At 43.1% G+C, this 16,972-nt stretch overlaps 2 protein-coding genes across 9 annotated transcripts in view; one reads left to right on the top strand and one right to left on the bottom strand.

The window, feature by feature from the left end:
* coq6 (coenzyme Q6 monooxygenase) overlaps positions 1-2,522 on the bottom strand; it is a 29,517-nt gene extending 26,995 nt beyond the window's left edge. The window contains exon 1 of the mRNA XM_043697081.1: positions 2,245-2,522. Within this exon, the coding sequence (XP_043553016.1) occupies positions 2,245-2,440 (196 nt within the window). The 5' untranslated portion in view covers positions 2,441-2,522. The remainder of the gene's footprint in view (positions 1-2,244) is intronic.
* A 53-nt stretch (positions 2,523-2,575) lies between these two features.
* The window catches only part of LOC122553382 (protein FAM161B-like), a 46,358-nt gene continuing 31,961 nt past the window's right edge, over positions 2,576-16,972 (top strand). For 2 of the 8 annotated variants that reach the window (XR_006312694.1, XM_043697074.1), the window contains exons 1-3: positions 9,353-9,658; positions 12,727-13,060; positions 14,179-14,312. Coding sequence is in view for 7 of the 8 variants with exons in the window: in XM_043697074.1 (XP_043553009.1) it covers positions 12,807-13,060; positions 14,179-14,312 (388 nt within the window). In the remaining variant the exon portion in view is untranslated. Of the gene's footprint in view, positions 2,994-9,306; positions 9,659-12,726; positions 13,061-14,178; positions 14,313-16,972 lie in introns of those variants that run through there. The other 6 variants (XM_043697079.1, XM_043697076.1, XM_043697075.1 and 3 more) reach the window with 6 other exon arrangements.

Here is a 16,972-nt window from a genome sequence, read left to right as displayed (position 1 = left end):
ACACTGCAGCACAGACGAACTTTGGAAAACAGAGGAGAACCACAATGTATTCAAGAAGAACGGATACTCAAAAAATACAGTGCGCAGATTCCTCAAGAACAAACCACGACAAGCAGACCAAACACAGCCAGAAACCCTAACCACCTTACCATACATCAAAGAAGTTTCAGAAATGACAGCCAGACTACTAAGGCCCCTCGGAATCCTAGTAGCACACAAACCCAGCAACACTCTCAAACAAAAACTAACAAACTTAAAAGACCCAGTACAACCCATGGACAAGACCAACATCATCTACAAAATTCCATGCAAGGAGTGCCACAAACACTACATAGGACAAACAGGAAGAAAGTTAGCCACTAGGATACACGAACACCAGCTAGCCACAAAAAGACATGCCCCTCTCTCCCTCGTAGCCCTACACACAGAGGAAAAAAAACACCATTTCGACTGGGACAAAAAATCTATCCTGGGACAGGCTAAGCAAAGACATGCCAGAGAATTCCTAGAGCCCTGGCACTCCAACCACAATACCATAAACAAACACATAGATCTAGATACCATCTATCAACCTCTCAGAAAACAAACAGGAAATGACATCACCACAAACCCCAGGAACCCCATCCAGGAGAAAGATGTAAATAGAAAGCAGGAGACAACAGCTTTGCTTCACTTGAAGGTTGCCACTGATGATGTTACCTAGCCAGGTAATGAAACGTCTGGATATCAAACCTACAGCTCAGTGAGCAAACCGACACCCTAAATAGTCAAGGTAATTGAGAGTCAGTGGGTTTGTAGTTGATATTGACGACCAGCCTATCCGCAAAAATGGGACCAGAGATGTCAAGGAAGGGAAGCGAGGGGTCAGATGGACCAGGTGAAGGTGAGGACAGAGTGAAAATTGATGTGAAATTTATTAACTTTTACAATTCCAGCCAAGAGAGGGAAGCAGCACCAATAGCATCACCAATGTACCAGAGAAAGAGTTGTGGATTAGGGCCAGACTAGGCTTGGAACAAGGAATGCTCCACGTACCCCACGGAGACAGGCACAACTGGGCACATCTGGGTACCTATGGCCATGCCTTTGAGTTGAAGGAAGTAAAGGAGTTAAAAGCAGAAGCTGTTCAAAGTGGGGATGAGCTCAGCCAGGCAGAGGAGGGTGGTGGTGGTGGCTGGGGACAGTTCAGGCCTTATCTCCAGAAAACAGCCTGATGAGAATGGATAAGTAAAGGGGTTTCACATTCATGGCAGCAGCCCACGACCTGGAAACTCAGGGTGCCACAGTGGTTAGCACTGCTGCCTCACAGCGCCAGAGACCCAGGTTCAATTCCGACCTCAGGCAACCGTCTGTGAGGAGTTTGCACATTCTCCCTGTGTCTGCGTGGGTTTCCTCCGGGTGCTCCGGTTTCCTCCCACAGCACAAAAATGTGCAGGTTAGGTAAACTGCCCATAGTGTTAGGTGAAAGGGTAAATGTAGGGGAATGGGTCTGGGTGGGTTGCTCTTTGGAGGGTCAGTGTGGACTTGTTGGGTGGAAGTGCCTGTTTCCACACTGTAGGTAATCTAATCAAGAATCACAGAAGTAAGTGGGAAGAGACAGAACAAGGGGAGAAATAAAAATCGAGTCGAGATTGGGAGAGATGAGTTCGGTGGGGCAGGAGCAGGCAGGGTTTGCCCAGGCAGTTCTGTTTGTAGGTTTTGGGAAGGAGGTGGAAGTGGGCTGTATGAGGTTGGTGGGGAGGATTACGAGTCTGGAGGTAATTGGGCGAGATCACCCGATGGAATGAGATTAGTGACTGCTGTGAACACAATTCTGAACATTCCTGAAGAAGGGCTCATGCCCGAAACGCCGATTCTCCTGCTCCTTGGATGCTGCCTGACCTGCTGCGCTTTTCCAGCGACACATTTTCAGCTCTGATCTCCAGCATCTGCAGTCCTCACTTTCTCCCCGCTGTGAACACAATAGCCTGGTGTGCCATATGGGGATCATGGTCATGGCAGGCGCAGTACCATCCACCATAGAGGTACCATCCATTCCTGAGGAAGGGCCTTTTTTTTTTGCCCGAAACGTCGATTTTCCTGCTCCTCGGAAGGTGCCTGACCTGCTGTGCTGTGCTTTTCCAGCACCACACTCTGATCTAAACCATCCAGCATAGAGGCTTCTCCTGTGATGGTACGTTTCACACCGCCCCCACCTCCCCGGGGATGGGACCTGGAGGTCCCCCCCACCTCCCTGGGGCCTACCTAGAGCACAGGCCATAGCGGTGCCAACCATCCCGCCGCCCGAGATAACCACATCGTAGAACTCGGGAGGGCCGCTCTCCTGCTCCTCTTGCTTGGAGGAACATCCCCTCCTGCCGCAGCCACCGTCCCGCAGGAGCCAGGCCAGTCCCTGGGGGCGGAGGCCGCCAGTCAACCTCGCTCCTCTCCACAGACTCATGGCACGTGAGGCACGGACTTCATAACTGACCAACGGTCACCTTCCAACCAGCGGGGCAAGATGGCGCTGCAGGGCGGAAGTGCGCAATACCACTTCCGCCTAGCGGGCAACCAGCCAATCATAATACAGTCTGTGTGCGCTGACGCAATCGTGGGCATGAGCAGCAAGAAATGAAGCGTTTGTGCGTTGTCTCTATTTTAGGGAAAGTTACACTAATATTTCACTTAATGTCTTAATTACTGGACATGAATATAGTTTCAGACAGTACCATTGATAAATTACAGAATTGTGGGGAGAATAACGTTAAAATAATTATGTGGATGTGTGTGAATGGAGCTAACAGGCTCCTTGGGAAAAAGCTCGCATTGATTGACTGAATGGCTTACTTTGGTGCTGCTCTTTAACATTACAGAATGCTTTAATGTCATGCCTCACCTTTTGAGTCAGAAATCCTAGAGTCGAATCACGTTCAAGAGACTTGATGCTGACATTGCCTGTGCATTGTAGAATGCTGCACTGTTGGAGGTATCATATTTCAAGTATCACATCAAACGTAAGTCGTATTTGTCCTCACAGGTGAATGTCATAAAGACTACATGGTGCTGTATTAAAGAGGAGCAAGAATAGTCTGCCAGGTAGACATTAATAATTTAACAACAAAAACAGAAGTTGCAAGAAAAGCTCAGCAGGTCTGGCAGCATCTGTGCAGAGAAATCAAAGTTAATGTTTCGAGTCCGGTGACCTTACAATAGAATGGGTCCCACAGGCCTGTTGAGCTTTTCCAGCAACTTAGGTTTTTGTCTCTGCTTTACAGCATTTGCAGTTCTTTCAGTTTTTATTAATAATTTAATGATTCTGTTTGTGGATTCTGCTCCTCGATTTAATTATATCCTAGTTGATTCGACAATCCTTAACTCTACTTTCCTGCCTTTTTCGACAACCCTTGATTTTATTTTTCAAAAAGATTTTAAAATATCTTTGTTTCAGCCTTGAGCACTCACCCTCAACAGACATCTGTGGTAAAGAATTCCACATATTCGTTACCCTCTGGGAGATGAAACTCCCCTCATCTCTATTTTAAACAGAGATTAAGCTATTCTGAGATTAAGACCTCTGGTCCTGGACTATCTCACAAGGGGAAACAACATTTCTGCATTTATCCTGTCAAGGTTGTCTCTCATTCTTCTAAACGCCGGTGAGGATAGATCCAATTTACTCAGCCAAACTCCATAAGACAGTTCATCTGTACACTGTCTCTGGTGTCAGTATATCGGGCGCAAGAGGTACTGGGAAATAGATAGGGCATGTCAGAAAGGCAAGTTCACAGTGATCATGGGGAACTTCAATATGCATGTGGACTGGGTGAATAATATTGCCGATGAATCCAAAGAAAGGGAATTCATGGAATGCTTACAGGATGGCTTTTTGGAACAGCTTGTGATGAAGTCCACAAGGGAGCAGGCTATTCTGGACTTAGTACAATGTAATGAGCCTGACTTTATAAAAAATCTTAAAGTAAGGGAACACTTAGGAGGGAGAGAACATAATATGGTAGAGTTCAGTCTGCAGTTTGAAAGAGAGAAGGCAAAATCAGATGTAATGGTGTTACAGTTAAATAAAGGTAATTACATGGGCATGAAAAATGAACTGATGAAAATCGACTGAAAGCAGAGCCTAGCGGGAAGATAGTAGAGCAACAATGGCAGGTGTTTCTGGGTGTAATTGAGGACATTGTACAGAGGTTCATCCCAAAGAAAAGAAAGATTATCCGGGGGATGATTAGACAGCCATGACTGACAAAGGAAGTCAGGAAATGTATCAAAGGAAAAGAGAGATCCTATAAAGTGGCCAAGGGCACTGGGAAATCAGAAGATTGGGATGGCTACAAAAACAAACAGGATAATAGAGAAATAAGGAAGGAGAGGATAAAATATGAAGGTAGGCTAGCCTGTAATATAAGAAATGATAGTAAATATTTCCTTCAATACATAAGAAACAAATGAGAAGCAAAAGTAGACATTGGGCTACTCCAAATTGATGCTGGAAGGCTAGTGATGGGAGATAAGGAAATAGCTGAAGACCTTATTAAGTACTTTGTGTCAGTCTTCAGTGGAAGACATGAGTAATATCCCAACAATTAAGGAGAGTCAGGGGCAGAGTTGAGTATGGTAGCCATTACAAAAGAGAAAAGCTAAAAGGGCTAAAAATTGATAAATCTCTTGGCCCCAGTGGGCTACATTATACAGTTCTATGGGAGGTGGCTGAGGAAATATCAGAGGCATTGCTTGTGATCTTTCAAAGGTCACTGGAGTCAGAGGAAGTCCCAGATGATTGGAAAATCACTGTTGTAACCCCCTTGTTCAAGAAAGGATCAAGACAAAAGATGGAAAATTATAGGCCAATTAGCCTAACCTCGGTTGTTGGTAAAATTCTAGAATCTATTGTTAAGGATGAGATTTCTAAATTCTTGGAAGTGCAGGATTGGATTAGAACAAGTCAGTATGGATTTAGTAAGGGGAGGTCGTGCCTGACAAACCTGTTAGAATTCTTTTAAGAGGTAACAAATAGGTTAGATCAAGGAAACACAGTGGATGTTATGTATCTAGACTTCCAAAAGGCCTTTGATAAGGTGCCTCACGGGAGGCTGCTGAGTAAGGTGAGAAACCATGTTGCTCGAGGTGAGCTACTGGCATGGATTGAGGTTTGGCTGTCTGACAGTAGGCAGAGAGTTGGGATAATAGGTTCTTTTTCAGAATGGCAGCCGGGTTGATGTTCTGCAGGGTTCTGTGTTGGGGCTGCAGCTGTTCACTTTATATATTAACGATCTGGATAAAGGGACTGGGGCATTCTGGCGAAGTTTGCTGATGATATGAAGTTAGGTGGACAGCCAGGTAGTACTAAGGAGGTGGAGAGGCTGCAGGAAGATTTAGACAGTTTAGGAGAATGAACCAAGAAATGGCTAATGAAATTCAAAGTGAGAAAATGCAAGGTCTTGCACTTTGGAAAAAAGAATACAGGCATGGACTATTTTCTAAACGAAGAGAAAATTTATAAAGGGATCTGGGATTGCTAGTCCAGGATTCTCTAAAGGTTAACTTGAAGGTTGAGTCTGTGATTAAGAAAACAAATGTAATGTTGTCATTTATCTCAAGAGGGTTTGAATATAAAAGTAGTGATGTGCTTCTGAGACTTTATAAAGCTCTAGTTAGATCCCATTTAGAATACAGTGTCCAATTTTGGGCCTTACACCTCAGGAAGGGCATATTGGCACTGGAATGGGTCCAGCATATATTCACACAGATGATCGCTGGAATGGTAGGCCTAACGTATGATGAACGGCTGAGGATCCTGGGATTGTATTCATTAGAGTTTAGAAGGTTGTGGGGGAGGAAGATCTAATAGAAACTTACAAGATAATGCATGGCTTAGAAAGGATGAACGCTGGAAATTTGTTTCCATTAGACAGGGAGACTAGGACCTGTGGGCACGGCCTTAGAATTAGTAGGGGTCAATTTAGAACGGAAATGAGGAAACATTTCTTCAGCCAGAGAGTTATGGGATTGTGGAATTCATTGCCATGGAGTGCAGTGAAGGTCATTGAATGTCTTCAAGACAGAGATTGATAAATTCTTGATCTCGCAAGGATTTAAGGGCTATGGGGAGAATGCGGGTAAGTGGAGTTGAAATGCCCATTAGCCATGATTAACCGGCGGAGTGGACTCAATGGGCTGTGAATGCCTTACTTCCACTCCTAAGTATTATGGTCTTATCTTTCATTAGATAATAGTGTTCTGACTACTGCCTTATACAGTTTGAGCAAGGCATCCCTGTTTTAGACTCCTTTCCTGTTGGTAACACAGTGGCTCAGAGTTTTGCACTGGTGCTTCTCAGCACCCAAGACCTGGGTTCAATTCCACCCTTGGGCAACTGTCTGTGTGGAGTTTGCACTTTTTCCTGTGTCTGTATGGGTTTCTCTGGGCTCTCTGGTTTCCTCCCACAGTCCAAAGAAGTAACAAAGAGGATTGATGAGGGCAGAGCTGTAGGTGTCATTTATATGGACTTCAGTAAGGCATTCGACAAGGTTCCCCATGGGAGACTGATTAGCAAAGTTAGATCTCACAGAATACAGCGGATACAGAACTGGCTCAAAGGTAGAAGGCAGAGGGTGGTGGTGGAGGGTTGTTTTTCAGACTGGAGGCCTGTGACCAGTGGAGTGCAACAAGGATCGGTGTTGGGTCCTCTGCTTTTTGTCATTTGCATAAATGATTTGGATGCGAGCATAAGAGGTACAGTTAGTAAGTTTGCAGATGACACTAAAATTGGAGGTGTAGTGGACAGTGAAGAGGGTTACCTCAGATTACAACAAGATCTTGACCAGATGGGCCAAGGGGTAGAGAAGTGTCAGATGGAGTTTAATTCAGATAAATGCAAGGTGCTGCATTTTGGGAAAGCAAATCTTAGCGGGATGTATACACTTAATGGTAAGGTCCTAGGGAGTGTTGCTGAACAAAGAGACCTTGGAGTGCAGGTTCATAGCTCCTTGAAATTGGAGTCGCAGATAGATAGGATAGTGAAGAAGGCGTTTGGTATGCTTTCCTTTATTGGTCAGAGTGTTGAGGTCAGGAGTTGGGAGGTCATGTTGCAGCTGTACAGGATATTGGTTAGGCCACTGTTGGAATATTGCGTGCAATTCTGGTCTCCTTCCTATCGGAAAGATGTTGTGAAACTTGAAAGGGTTCAGAAAAGATTTACTAGGATGTTGTCAGGGTTGGAGGATTAGAGCTATAGGGAGAGCCTGAACAGTTTGGGGCTGTTTTCCCTGGAGCGTCAGAGGCTAGGAGGTGACCTTATAGAAATTTACAAAATTATGAGGGGCATGGATAGGGTAAATAGGCAGTCTTTTCTCTGGGTTCGGGGAGTCCAGAACTAGAGGGCATAGGGGGCAACTTTTTCATGCAGAAGGTGATACATGTATGGAATGAGCTGCCAGAGGAAGTGGTGGAGGCTGATACAATAGCAACATTTAAGAGGCATTTGGATGGGTATTTGAATAGGAAGGGTTTGGAGGGATATGGGCCGGGTGCTGGCAGGTGGGACTAGATTGGGTTGTGATATCTGATCGGCATGGACAGGTTGGACCAAAGGGTCTGTTTCCATGCTGTACATCTCTATGACTCTATGACTACATGCAGGCTAGGTGGATTGATGATGCTTAAATTGTCCATAGTGGCCAGAGATGTGCAGCTGGGTTAGCCATGGGAAATGCAGGGTTTCAGGGATTGGGTAGAGGGAAAGTTCTTCAGATGGTTCTTGTGGGCTGAATGGCTTGCATTTCCCATGCTATAGGAATAGTATGAAATAAAAGCCAGTATTCCATTTGCCTTCCTTATTACCTGCAGAACTCGTAAACTAGCTTTGTTGATTTGTGCACAAGGACTCCCAATTTCCTCTATATTGTAGCTTTCTCAATTTACAAACATTCAACTCCTCTATTCTTTCTGTCAAATTGCATAACCTCACATTTTCCCACATTATATTCCATCCACTAAATCTTTACCTACTTATTTAGCCTGTCTATGTCCCTCTGTAGACCCTTTGAAATATCCTCATCATTTGCCTTCCCACTTACTTTGTGCTGGCCACAAAATTGGCTATAGTACAATCACTTTCTTTATCCAAGTCATTAATATATATTTTAAATAATTGTGACCCCCAGTACTGATCCCTGTGGTATTCCACTAGTTTCAGGTTGCCTTGCCGAAAATGCCGCTCTTAACCCTCTTTCTCTTCTCCAATCCACTATTCAATCTAATATACTACCTTTAATATCATAGGTCGCCTAACGTGGTACATTATCAAATGCCTCCGAAAATGAAAGTATATTACATCCACTGGCAAGCACGATTTCCCCTTCGAAAAGCCATGCTGAGTTTTCTTGATCACATCAGTATTTCTAAATGTTCTGCTATTAAATCCATTTGAATAATATTAACAACACAAAAGGACCCATCTACATGAGCACTATCCCTCTTCTCTATCCAATTATTAATTCACTTAGTACACAAAAAGAAAAATGCTGTGAATGCTGTATGTAATTAAAAAAATAGAAAATTTTGGAAATACTTAGCAGGTTGGCCCAGATGGTACTGACATAACCACCTTTTATATCATATTTTCTATGTTTCGGGTCAAGCAACATTTGTTGCGAGAGAGAACCAATGTAACATTTGAGGTTAATGACTTTTCATTAGAATTTGAAAACGTTAGAACTGTTACAGGTTTTTAGCGGAAAAGCCCAAAACGTTTCTGAAATGCAGGCAAATTACTGTATTTCCAAGTCAGGGCGCTCTTCGAATTTGGAGGGATGGAATTACAAATTTGTGGGTAGCTATGCTGTGTGCAAATTGACTGTTTTACAACAGTCGAACAGTGTAGCGCTGGAAAGTACAACAGGTCAGGCAGCATCCCAGGAGGACGAGAATCGATGTTTTGGACATAAGCCCTTCCCCGGAACGTCGACTCTCCTGCTCCTTGGATGTTGCCTGCTGACCTGCAGTGCTTTTCCAGCGCCACACTTTTCGACTCTGATCTGCAGTCCTCACCTTCCCCTGTTTTACAACAGTAGCCAGACTTTAAAAATGTTTGAAGTAAACAAGGACAGGAAATTGCAGCATTTGTGAAGAAAACACAGGAGTTAGCATTTCGAGTCCAGTGACCCCTGTGTGTTTCTCTCGCTACTGCGTACCGAGGCTGCACTGTAACAATGCATGAATGGGAGAGGGCGGGCGCATGTGGAAGGGATGAACCAATCACAGACAGCGACGGTCGTCTTGCGGCACCCATTGGTGGAGGGCGGGCCCTGGGCGATGATCGACATACGCAGCGCACAATCGGCACGCGTCCAGGCGCCGCATTCGCACGAATCAGCGGCACGGGCGGCGGATCCTGTGAACCCCTTGGGTGCGTTTGGTTTGTTCTGAACCTTCAAAAATGATTTTCTCTTGCGTCTTTCTTTTTGGAAGAAAGAAAGAACGATGTCGGCGCCGTCGGGTTCGTCATTCCTGAATAATTCTTTACCTTGTCAGGGCCGGAGAGGCCTTAAAGTTGGGGGCCATTAACCCCGGAGCAATGTCAATAACCACCCCGACATTTCACAGCTAAATATCACGGGGACACGGCTAGGTGCTTGGTGGAGCTCACCGAGACCCGACTGCTGAGGTATTTTGTCGATTTTTTTTTTAAATTTGGCCGAGCCAGTCTGTGTCAGCCTCTGCTAGGCCTCAGGCCTGCTGGTTTGTGCTAACTCTGGTTACCATGGTAACTGTGCCGCTGCCGGGCTCGCTTGTGGCTTTATTCAGTGTGGGCCCAAATCAGTATCACTCCTAGCCGTGAGTTGATGGTATACACGTTACTGGCGGAGGAGGAATAAACCTGACCAGAACTGCTTGGACCATAGGAGCAGAAATTAGGCCATTCAGCCCATCGAGTCTGCTCCGCCATTCGATCATCGCTGATGAGTGTTTCCCGACTCCATTCTCCCGCTTTCTCCCCGCAATCCTTGATCCCCTTGACACTCAAGAACCTAACTAGCTCTGTCTTCAAAATACTCAATGACCTGGCTTCCACAGCTCCCTGGCTGAAGAAGTTTATTCTTATCGCTCATGGAAAAAAAATAGAGAAAACGCTCAACGGGTAGTATCTGTGGAGGAAGATCCCTATTGTGGAAAGTACTCGGCATTATCAGTGCCTTTTTTAACAAGAACAGATCTTCCCTTTTTATTAGCTCTTGTTTTTGTTACCCTGCACCCCTCCCGCCCCTTTTTGTTATTTTGCTCCTTCATTGTTTCTCTGAGCTCCGCCCCCCGCCTTGCTTAAAACTTGTTCCATCTCCTAATATATTTTCCTGTACCTGTGTTTTTGCTTTTGCTGCTGTTTATATATTATTTACTATCTATGCTACTTAACTATGTGATGTGGCTGTATTGCTCGCAAGACAAAGCTTTTCACTGTGCCTCGGTACCCATAACAATAAATTCAATTCAATTCAAGTTCTGATAAATGGTTGTCAATCTGTATTGTCTGTAGCATCTGCCTGACATTTGAGTGTTTACAGCATTTTTCACTCTTTTCAGTTTTCTTACATCTGCACTATTTTGTTTAGTATTCATTTATTTATGTGATGGTGAATGGTGGCGTATTTAATTTGTTTACGGGACTAGTCCAGAGCCATGAGTTCAAATTCCATCTTTGCAGCCATGGAAATAGTCTATTGCAAAGATGCAATGGGCAAACTTGCAAGGAAAATATTAAAGAGGTGTAAAACCTATACCGCTATACAAAGTAAAAATTGAAAGAACTGTGGATACTTGAAATCAGAAACAAAAACAGAAATTGCTGGAAAAACTCCAGCAGGTCTGGCAGCATCTGTGGAGTAAAATTGAAGTTAATGCTTCAGGTCAGTGATTCTTCCTCAGAAGCTAGGAAGAGAGAGAACAATTGAACAAACAAAGGAGTGGATAGCGATCAGCCTAGGAGAATGAACTACTCTTTTAGTACGTAACAATGGGTTGTGTGTAACAGCAGGAGAAAGTGAGGACTGCAGATGCTGGAGATCAGAGCTGAAATGGAATCCTGAAGAAGGGCTTATGCCCGAAACGTCGATTCTCCTGTTCCTTGGATGCTGCCTGACCTGCTGCGCTTTTCCAGCAACACATGTTCAGCTGTGTGTAACAGCAGACCATGTGAGAATAAACCCTGATGTGGGTGGATGGGGTGGGGGAGGTTGGGGTAAGGGGAAATGGTGCTTTAAGCTCTCAAATTGTTGACCTCAATATTGAGTTCAAAAGGCTGTAGAGTTCCCAAGCAGAAAGTGAGGTGCTGCTATTGGCGAGGAAACAAGGTGGTGTGTTGAAGTAGCAGGAAACTGGAAGCTCGGTCTTTTTTGTAGCTAAAAATGTAGGTGTTCTGCAAAGTGATCACCCAGTCCACGGCTTTGTTTCCCCAACATGGTCTCCTCTACATTTGGAGAGAAACCACTTTATGATGGTTAGGTAATGCAAATAGAAACAGGTAGCTTTATGATGTTCTCTTGATAAGAGAAAAACTGACTTTTTCTTAACATAGAGATTTAATTTAAAAATACTTTTCTTATTTCAATAATTGAGATGTGGGTGACACTGGTCATTATTGTCCAACACTTGGCCCCCTGAAATGTGGGACTGAAGTTTGATCTTTGCCAGAAAAAAAGTAGATAATGGTAGAACTTTTCTCTGAATTTTTGCAACAATTTTTATAGCCATTTTATTCTAGCACCAGCCGACTAATGAGCAGACAACGTTGTATACTGGAAATCAAACACCTGTCCTCTGATGTGGAGGTCCAGTCATATATCCACTAAACTACCAAATGTATCTATGTGAAACTTGAAAAGGTTCAGAAAAGATTTACAAGGATGTTGCCAGGGTTGGAGGATCTGAGCTACAGGGAGAGGCTGAACAAGCTGAGGTTGTTTTCCCTGGAGCGTCGAAGGCTGAGGGGTGACCTTATAGAGATTTACAAAATTATGAGGGGCATGGATAGGATAAATAGACCAAGTATTTTGGCTGGGGTGGAGGAGTCCAGAACTAGAGGGCATAGGTTTAGGGTGAGAGGGGAAAGATATAAAAGAGACCTAAGGGGCAACCTTTTCACGCAGAGGGTGGTACATGTATGGAATGAGCTGCCAGAGGATGTGGTGGAGGCTGGTACAATTGCAACATTAAAGAGGCATTTGGATGGTTATATGAATAGGAAGGGATTGGAGGGATATGGGCTGGATGGTGGCAGGTGGGTCTAGATTGGGTTGGGATATCTGATCAGCATGGACAGGTTGGACCGAAGGGTCTGTTTCCATGCTGTACATCTCTATGACTCTATCTGATAAAGTTGGAGCTTAAAGAAGTACTTTCTAATGATACATGCTACTAATTACAGGTCTTGGAAATTGAAGATCTGGATTAAGTTGTTAAATTTGCTTAGGATCTCTCTCAAAGTAACTGATGACTACAAATCTAAAGACTACAAATATTATACATTTTATTGTTAAGCCAAAAGTTTGAACTCCGTTAAATCCTACCAGAGTAAAAGTATGAAATTCCCAGTAACATACAAAAAGGTCAGTTAGTGTCTGAAAATGAACCTCTTTAGAAAATCTACTGTTACTTAGAAAGTTCAAGTCATGGTACATTTTTGATGTCGTTACTTCTTAATGATTGCAATAAAATTATAATTGTTGTATGATCTTTCAGTAGGATATGTCTGAGCAGGACAAGTTCCAACAATGCAATTCTGATAACTGGATCTCTCTGGTCAAATAAAGCTAAACTAAATGGAGAATTTTGAACAAGATCAAATACTGTTTGAAAAACAGTACTATGAAGACCTTTTGGCCTTAAAAAACTCATGCAGGCAGAGGCTGCTGATTGTGGGCGAGCACTATGAGCTCCAGAAGAACAAATGCAACACGGAACATAAAAGTAATATGAAAAGTTTAGCATCAACAGAAGAACTAGACAAGTTTTTCATGAATAATGTACAACGAGTTCCTGTGAAGAATAATCACTGTAAACTGCATTCATCTGGGTGAGTCTGTGTGATCTAAGTAGATAAATCCACCCTGGTTAATGGGGTAATTTTGATCCTCAGTTCTTATGCACTAATTTAGCACCTTTTGTTGAACCTTGGTTATTCAACAACAAACTGCATTTATGCCGTAATTTTAATGTATCCAAACATTGCAGCGCATTTAACATCCGCATCATCAATTAAAAACACATTTTGGCATCAAGCTGCAGAAGGCCATACTAGGACAATTAGCTAAGTAAATACGAGAGTTTTAGGGCACCTCTTAAAAAAGGCAAGAAAAGTAGCTAGCTCAAGGGAATTTCAGAACTTAGGGCCAAGCCATCTGAAAAAATGGCTGCCAAACTGTGGAACATTTAAAATTGGGGATGCGTACAGTTAGTTAATATCTCAATAAAAAAATACGCACTTTAGGAGCTGTTGAACATCCATGATCCTGATTAGCCAATTTGAAAACTACTAGTAATCTGTGAAGCAAAATAATTTTTGCTAATAACTGACCTCATACAATCTTGTTGATGCAGCATTTTGGAGTTCTATGCTCTGTGCCAGGGTGGGTGGATGTGGGTTTGCACTTCTGAATGGTGGCCATGAACCAGTTCTTATATAAAAGCATGTGGGAATTGCAGTGACTGTTTACAGACTGCTGTTTGAATTGACATGTGTCACCGAATGTTTTAATTCTGAGACATTGGAAACAATATAGTCTTTTCTGTAGTGGAATATAAACTTTGCAAGTTTGTTTTATCTATATTCCCTCACTATCTCTTTATGTATAACTGTCCTTCAGTCAAAGAAGCAAGGAAAATTGGACCTGAAACATGTCTGCGGTAAATTATAAAACTGCTTAGTGATAAATCAATGAAAGGAAAATTTCTGCCAGTTAGACAATTGTCTCATATTTCTGGAAGTGTCCTTCTATACACTCTGCCTAGGATTTTTAGACTTGGATTTCATACAGACTCTGTTCTTTTTCTTAAATCATATAATACGAAGTGTGCACAACCACATATTATGATATCTATATTGTCTTTGAACTAACTCTATCAGTATCAAACAAACCTAACCATTTCTTTTTTTTAAACTTACTGTGAATTATTACTATTTTTGTTTGTCAGAAAGACAGAGAGAAATTCCTGCTCTGCAATTGAACTCACAAGTTTAACTGATTCAGAGCTGAATGTTAAAAAGGATCTGAAGAAATCCAGCAGACCCAAATCTGTTACTTCAGCTTGGACCTCACAGTTTACAGGTGAAGGTTTTCCCAACTGTATTAATACCACTGTGTAAATCTCAATTTCTTTGGGTAAAAGAACACCTTTTCCAATGGATTAGTCGTCATTAGTCTGTCTAAATTATGAGATATAATACTCATAAAATGAAAGTGCTACATATAAGATGAACTTTAATATTACTTGTAGGAAAACTAATATGCAGTGCCCTTCAAACGTGCTCCCTTGTTATTGAGACAGCTAACCTACTTGTGGTGCATGTCCACTGGCCGCACTCCACCCCTGCCTCCGAGGTTGCACTTTCACATTATTTTGCAAACTTTCTGTCTTCTACTTATAAGACCAAAATGAAGCAACGTCAGCTTGGGAATGCTGAATTACAGAGAAATCGAGCTTTCCATAAAAACAAAATTTTCTGTTAGAAGGAGAAATGTATAGAGCCATGTATCAAATATATGTGTATTTTATGTCTAAATGTCTTTTAGCATTTATTACAGATAGCTCTTTGTAATTAATAGTCTGGTAAAGAGAATTATTGCTACTTAGAAGTTAAAATAACTGTCTTAATTTTTGTTTCAATAAAAGCAAAATATCTAAACTAGAGTTTCCTTCAAAATGTTACATTTTCCTTCACAATCAGATGTGATAGTGAAGGAAAATAGGGCAAAATCAGTCAGAGATTTGAGGCGCCCAAATACAGGGAGAGGCTGAATAGGCTGAGGCCGTTTTCCCTGGAGCGTTGGAGGCTGAGGGGTTACCTTATAGAGGTTTACAAAATTATGAGGGGCATGGATAGGGTAAATAGACAAAGTCTTTTCCCTGGGGTGGGGAAGTCCATAACTAGAGGGCATAGGTTTAGGGTGAGAGGGAAAAGATATAAAAGAGACCTAAGGGACAACTTTTTCACGCAGAGGATGTGGTGCAGGCTGGTACAATTGCAACATTTAAGAGGCATTTGGATGTCTATATGAATAGGAAGGGTTTGGAGGGATATGGGCCAGGTGCTGGCAGGTGGGACTAGATTGGGTTGGGATATCTGGTTGGCATGGATGAGTTGGACCGAAGGATCTGTTTCCATGCTGTACATCTCTATGACTCGAAGTACGAGTGGGTATTCTGTAGCAACTAGGAGAAAGTGAGGACTGCAGATGCTGGAGATCCAGAGCTGAAAAATGTGTTGCTGGAAAAGCGCAGCAAATCAGGCAGCATCAAAGTAGCAACTGTCTGTAAATACTGGATAGGAAAGAGTTAGCTTCCCATCTCCCTATATGTGATTACGTCAGACAAATGGCACAGGAACAGGTAGTTCAGCAATCCAATCCATGTTAGTGTTTATGCTCCACTTGAGCATAATCCTATCTTTTCTCCTCTTTAAAACCTACTCCTGTCCAGATCAGGTTCTGCCAGAACCACTGAGTGCCTGACCTCATTACACCTTTGGTTCAAACATGGTCAAAGAGCTGAATTCCAAAACTGACACCATATGTCACTGAATGTTTTAAGCCTGAGACATTGGAAACAATATAGTCTTTTTTTTTTTGGAGGGAATCCTGAGGGACAGGATATACATGTATTTGGAAAGGCAAGGACTGCTTAGGGGTATTCAGCCTGGCTTTGTAACTTGGGAAATCATGTCTCACAAACTTGAGTTTTTCAAAAAATATAGTCTTTTCTTATAGTGGAAAATAAAGTTTGAGGTGAGAGTGACAGTCTTAGAGTCATACAGCACGGAAACAGACCTTTCAGTCCAACCAGTCCATGCAAACATAATCCCAAACTAAACTAGTCGCACTTGCCTGCTCCTGGCCCATATTCCTCCAAACCTTTCTTATACATGTATCTATCCAAATGTCTTTTAACCATTGTAATTGTACCAGCATCCACCACTTCCTCCGTAAGTTAATTTCTTCCTTCATTCATGGGATGAGGGCCTCACTACCTCCATCCTAGGCCCCAAAGGAGTCTTCCACATCCATCAAAGTTTCACCTGCACATCCACCGATATCGTTGTTGTGGTTCTGTTCGTCGAGCTGGAAGTTTTTGTTGCAAACGTTTCGTCCCCTGGCTAGGCGACATCATCAGTGCTTGGGAGCCTCCTGCGAAGCGCTTCTTTGATGTTTCCTCCGGTGTTTATAGTGGTCTGTCCCTGCCGCTTCCGGTTGTCAGTTTCAACAGCCACGCTCAGACAACAACTCACCAGAACGAAGGAACCGATACCCAACATGAGCAAGACGAATGTAGTGTACAAAATACCATGCAAGGACTGCACTAAACACTATATAGGACAAACAGGAAGACAGCTAACAATCCGCATACATGAACATCAACTAGCCACAAAACGACACGAACAGCTATCCTTAGTAGCCACACACGCAGACAACAAGCAACATGAATTCGACTGGGACAAAATTACTATCATAGGGCAAGCCAGACAAAGAACAGCCAGGGAATTCCTAGAGGCATGGCATTCATCCACAAACTCCATCAACAAACACATAGACCTGGACCCAATATACCAACCACTACAGCGGACAGCTGAAACTGACAACCAGAAGCGGCAGGGACAGACCACTATAAACACCGGAGGAAACATCAAAGAAGCGCTTCGCAGGAGGCTCCCAAGCACTGATGATGTCGCCCAGCCAGGGGACGAAAGGTTTGCAACAAAAACTTCCAGCTC

Source organism: Chiloscyllium plagiosum, chromosome 10, assembly GCF_004010195.1.
Source record: "Chiloscyllium plagiosum isolate BGI_BamShark_2017 chromosome 10, ASM401019v2, whole genome shotgun sequence".
NCBI lineage: Eukaryota > Metazoa > Chordata > Chondrichthyes > Orectolobiformes > Hemiscylliidae > Chiloscyllium > Chiloscyllium plagiosum.
Note: the sequence above shows the minus strand (reverse complement) of the source record. Positions and strands in the feature narration are given on the sequence as shown.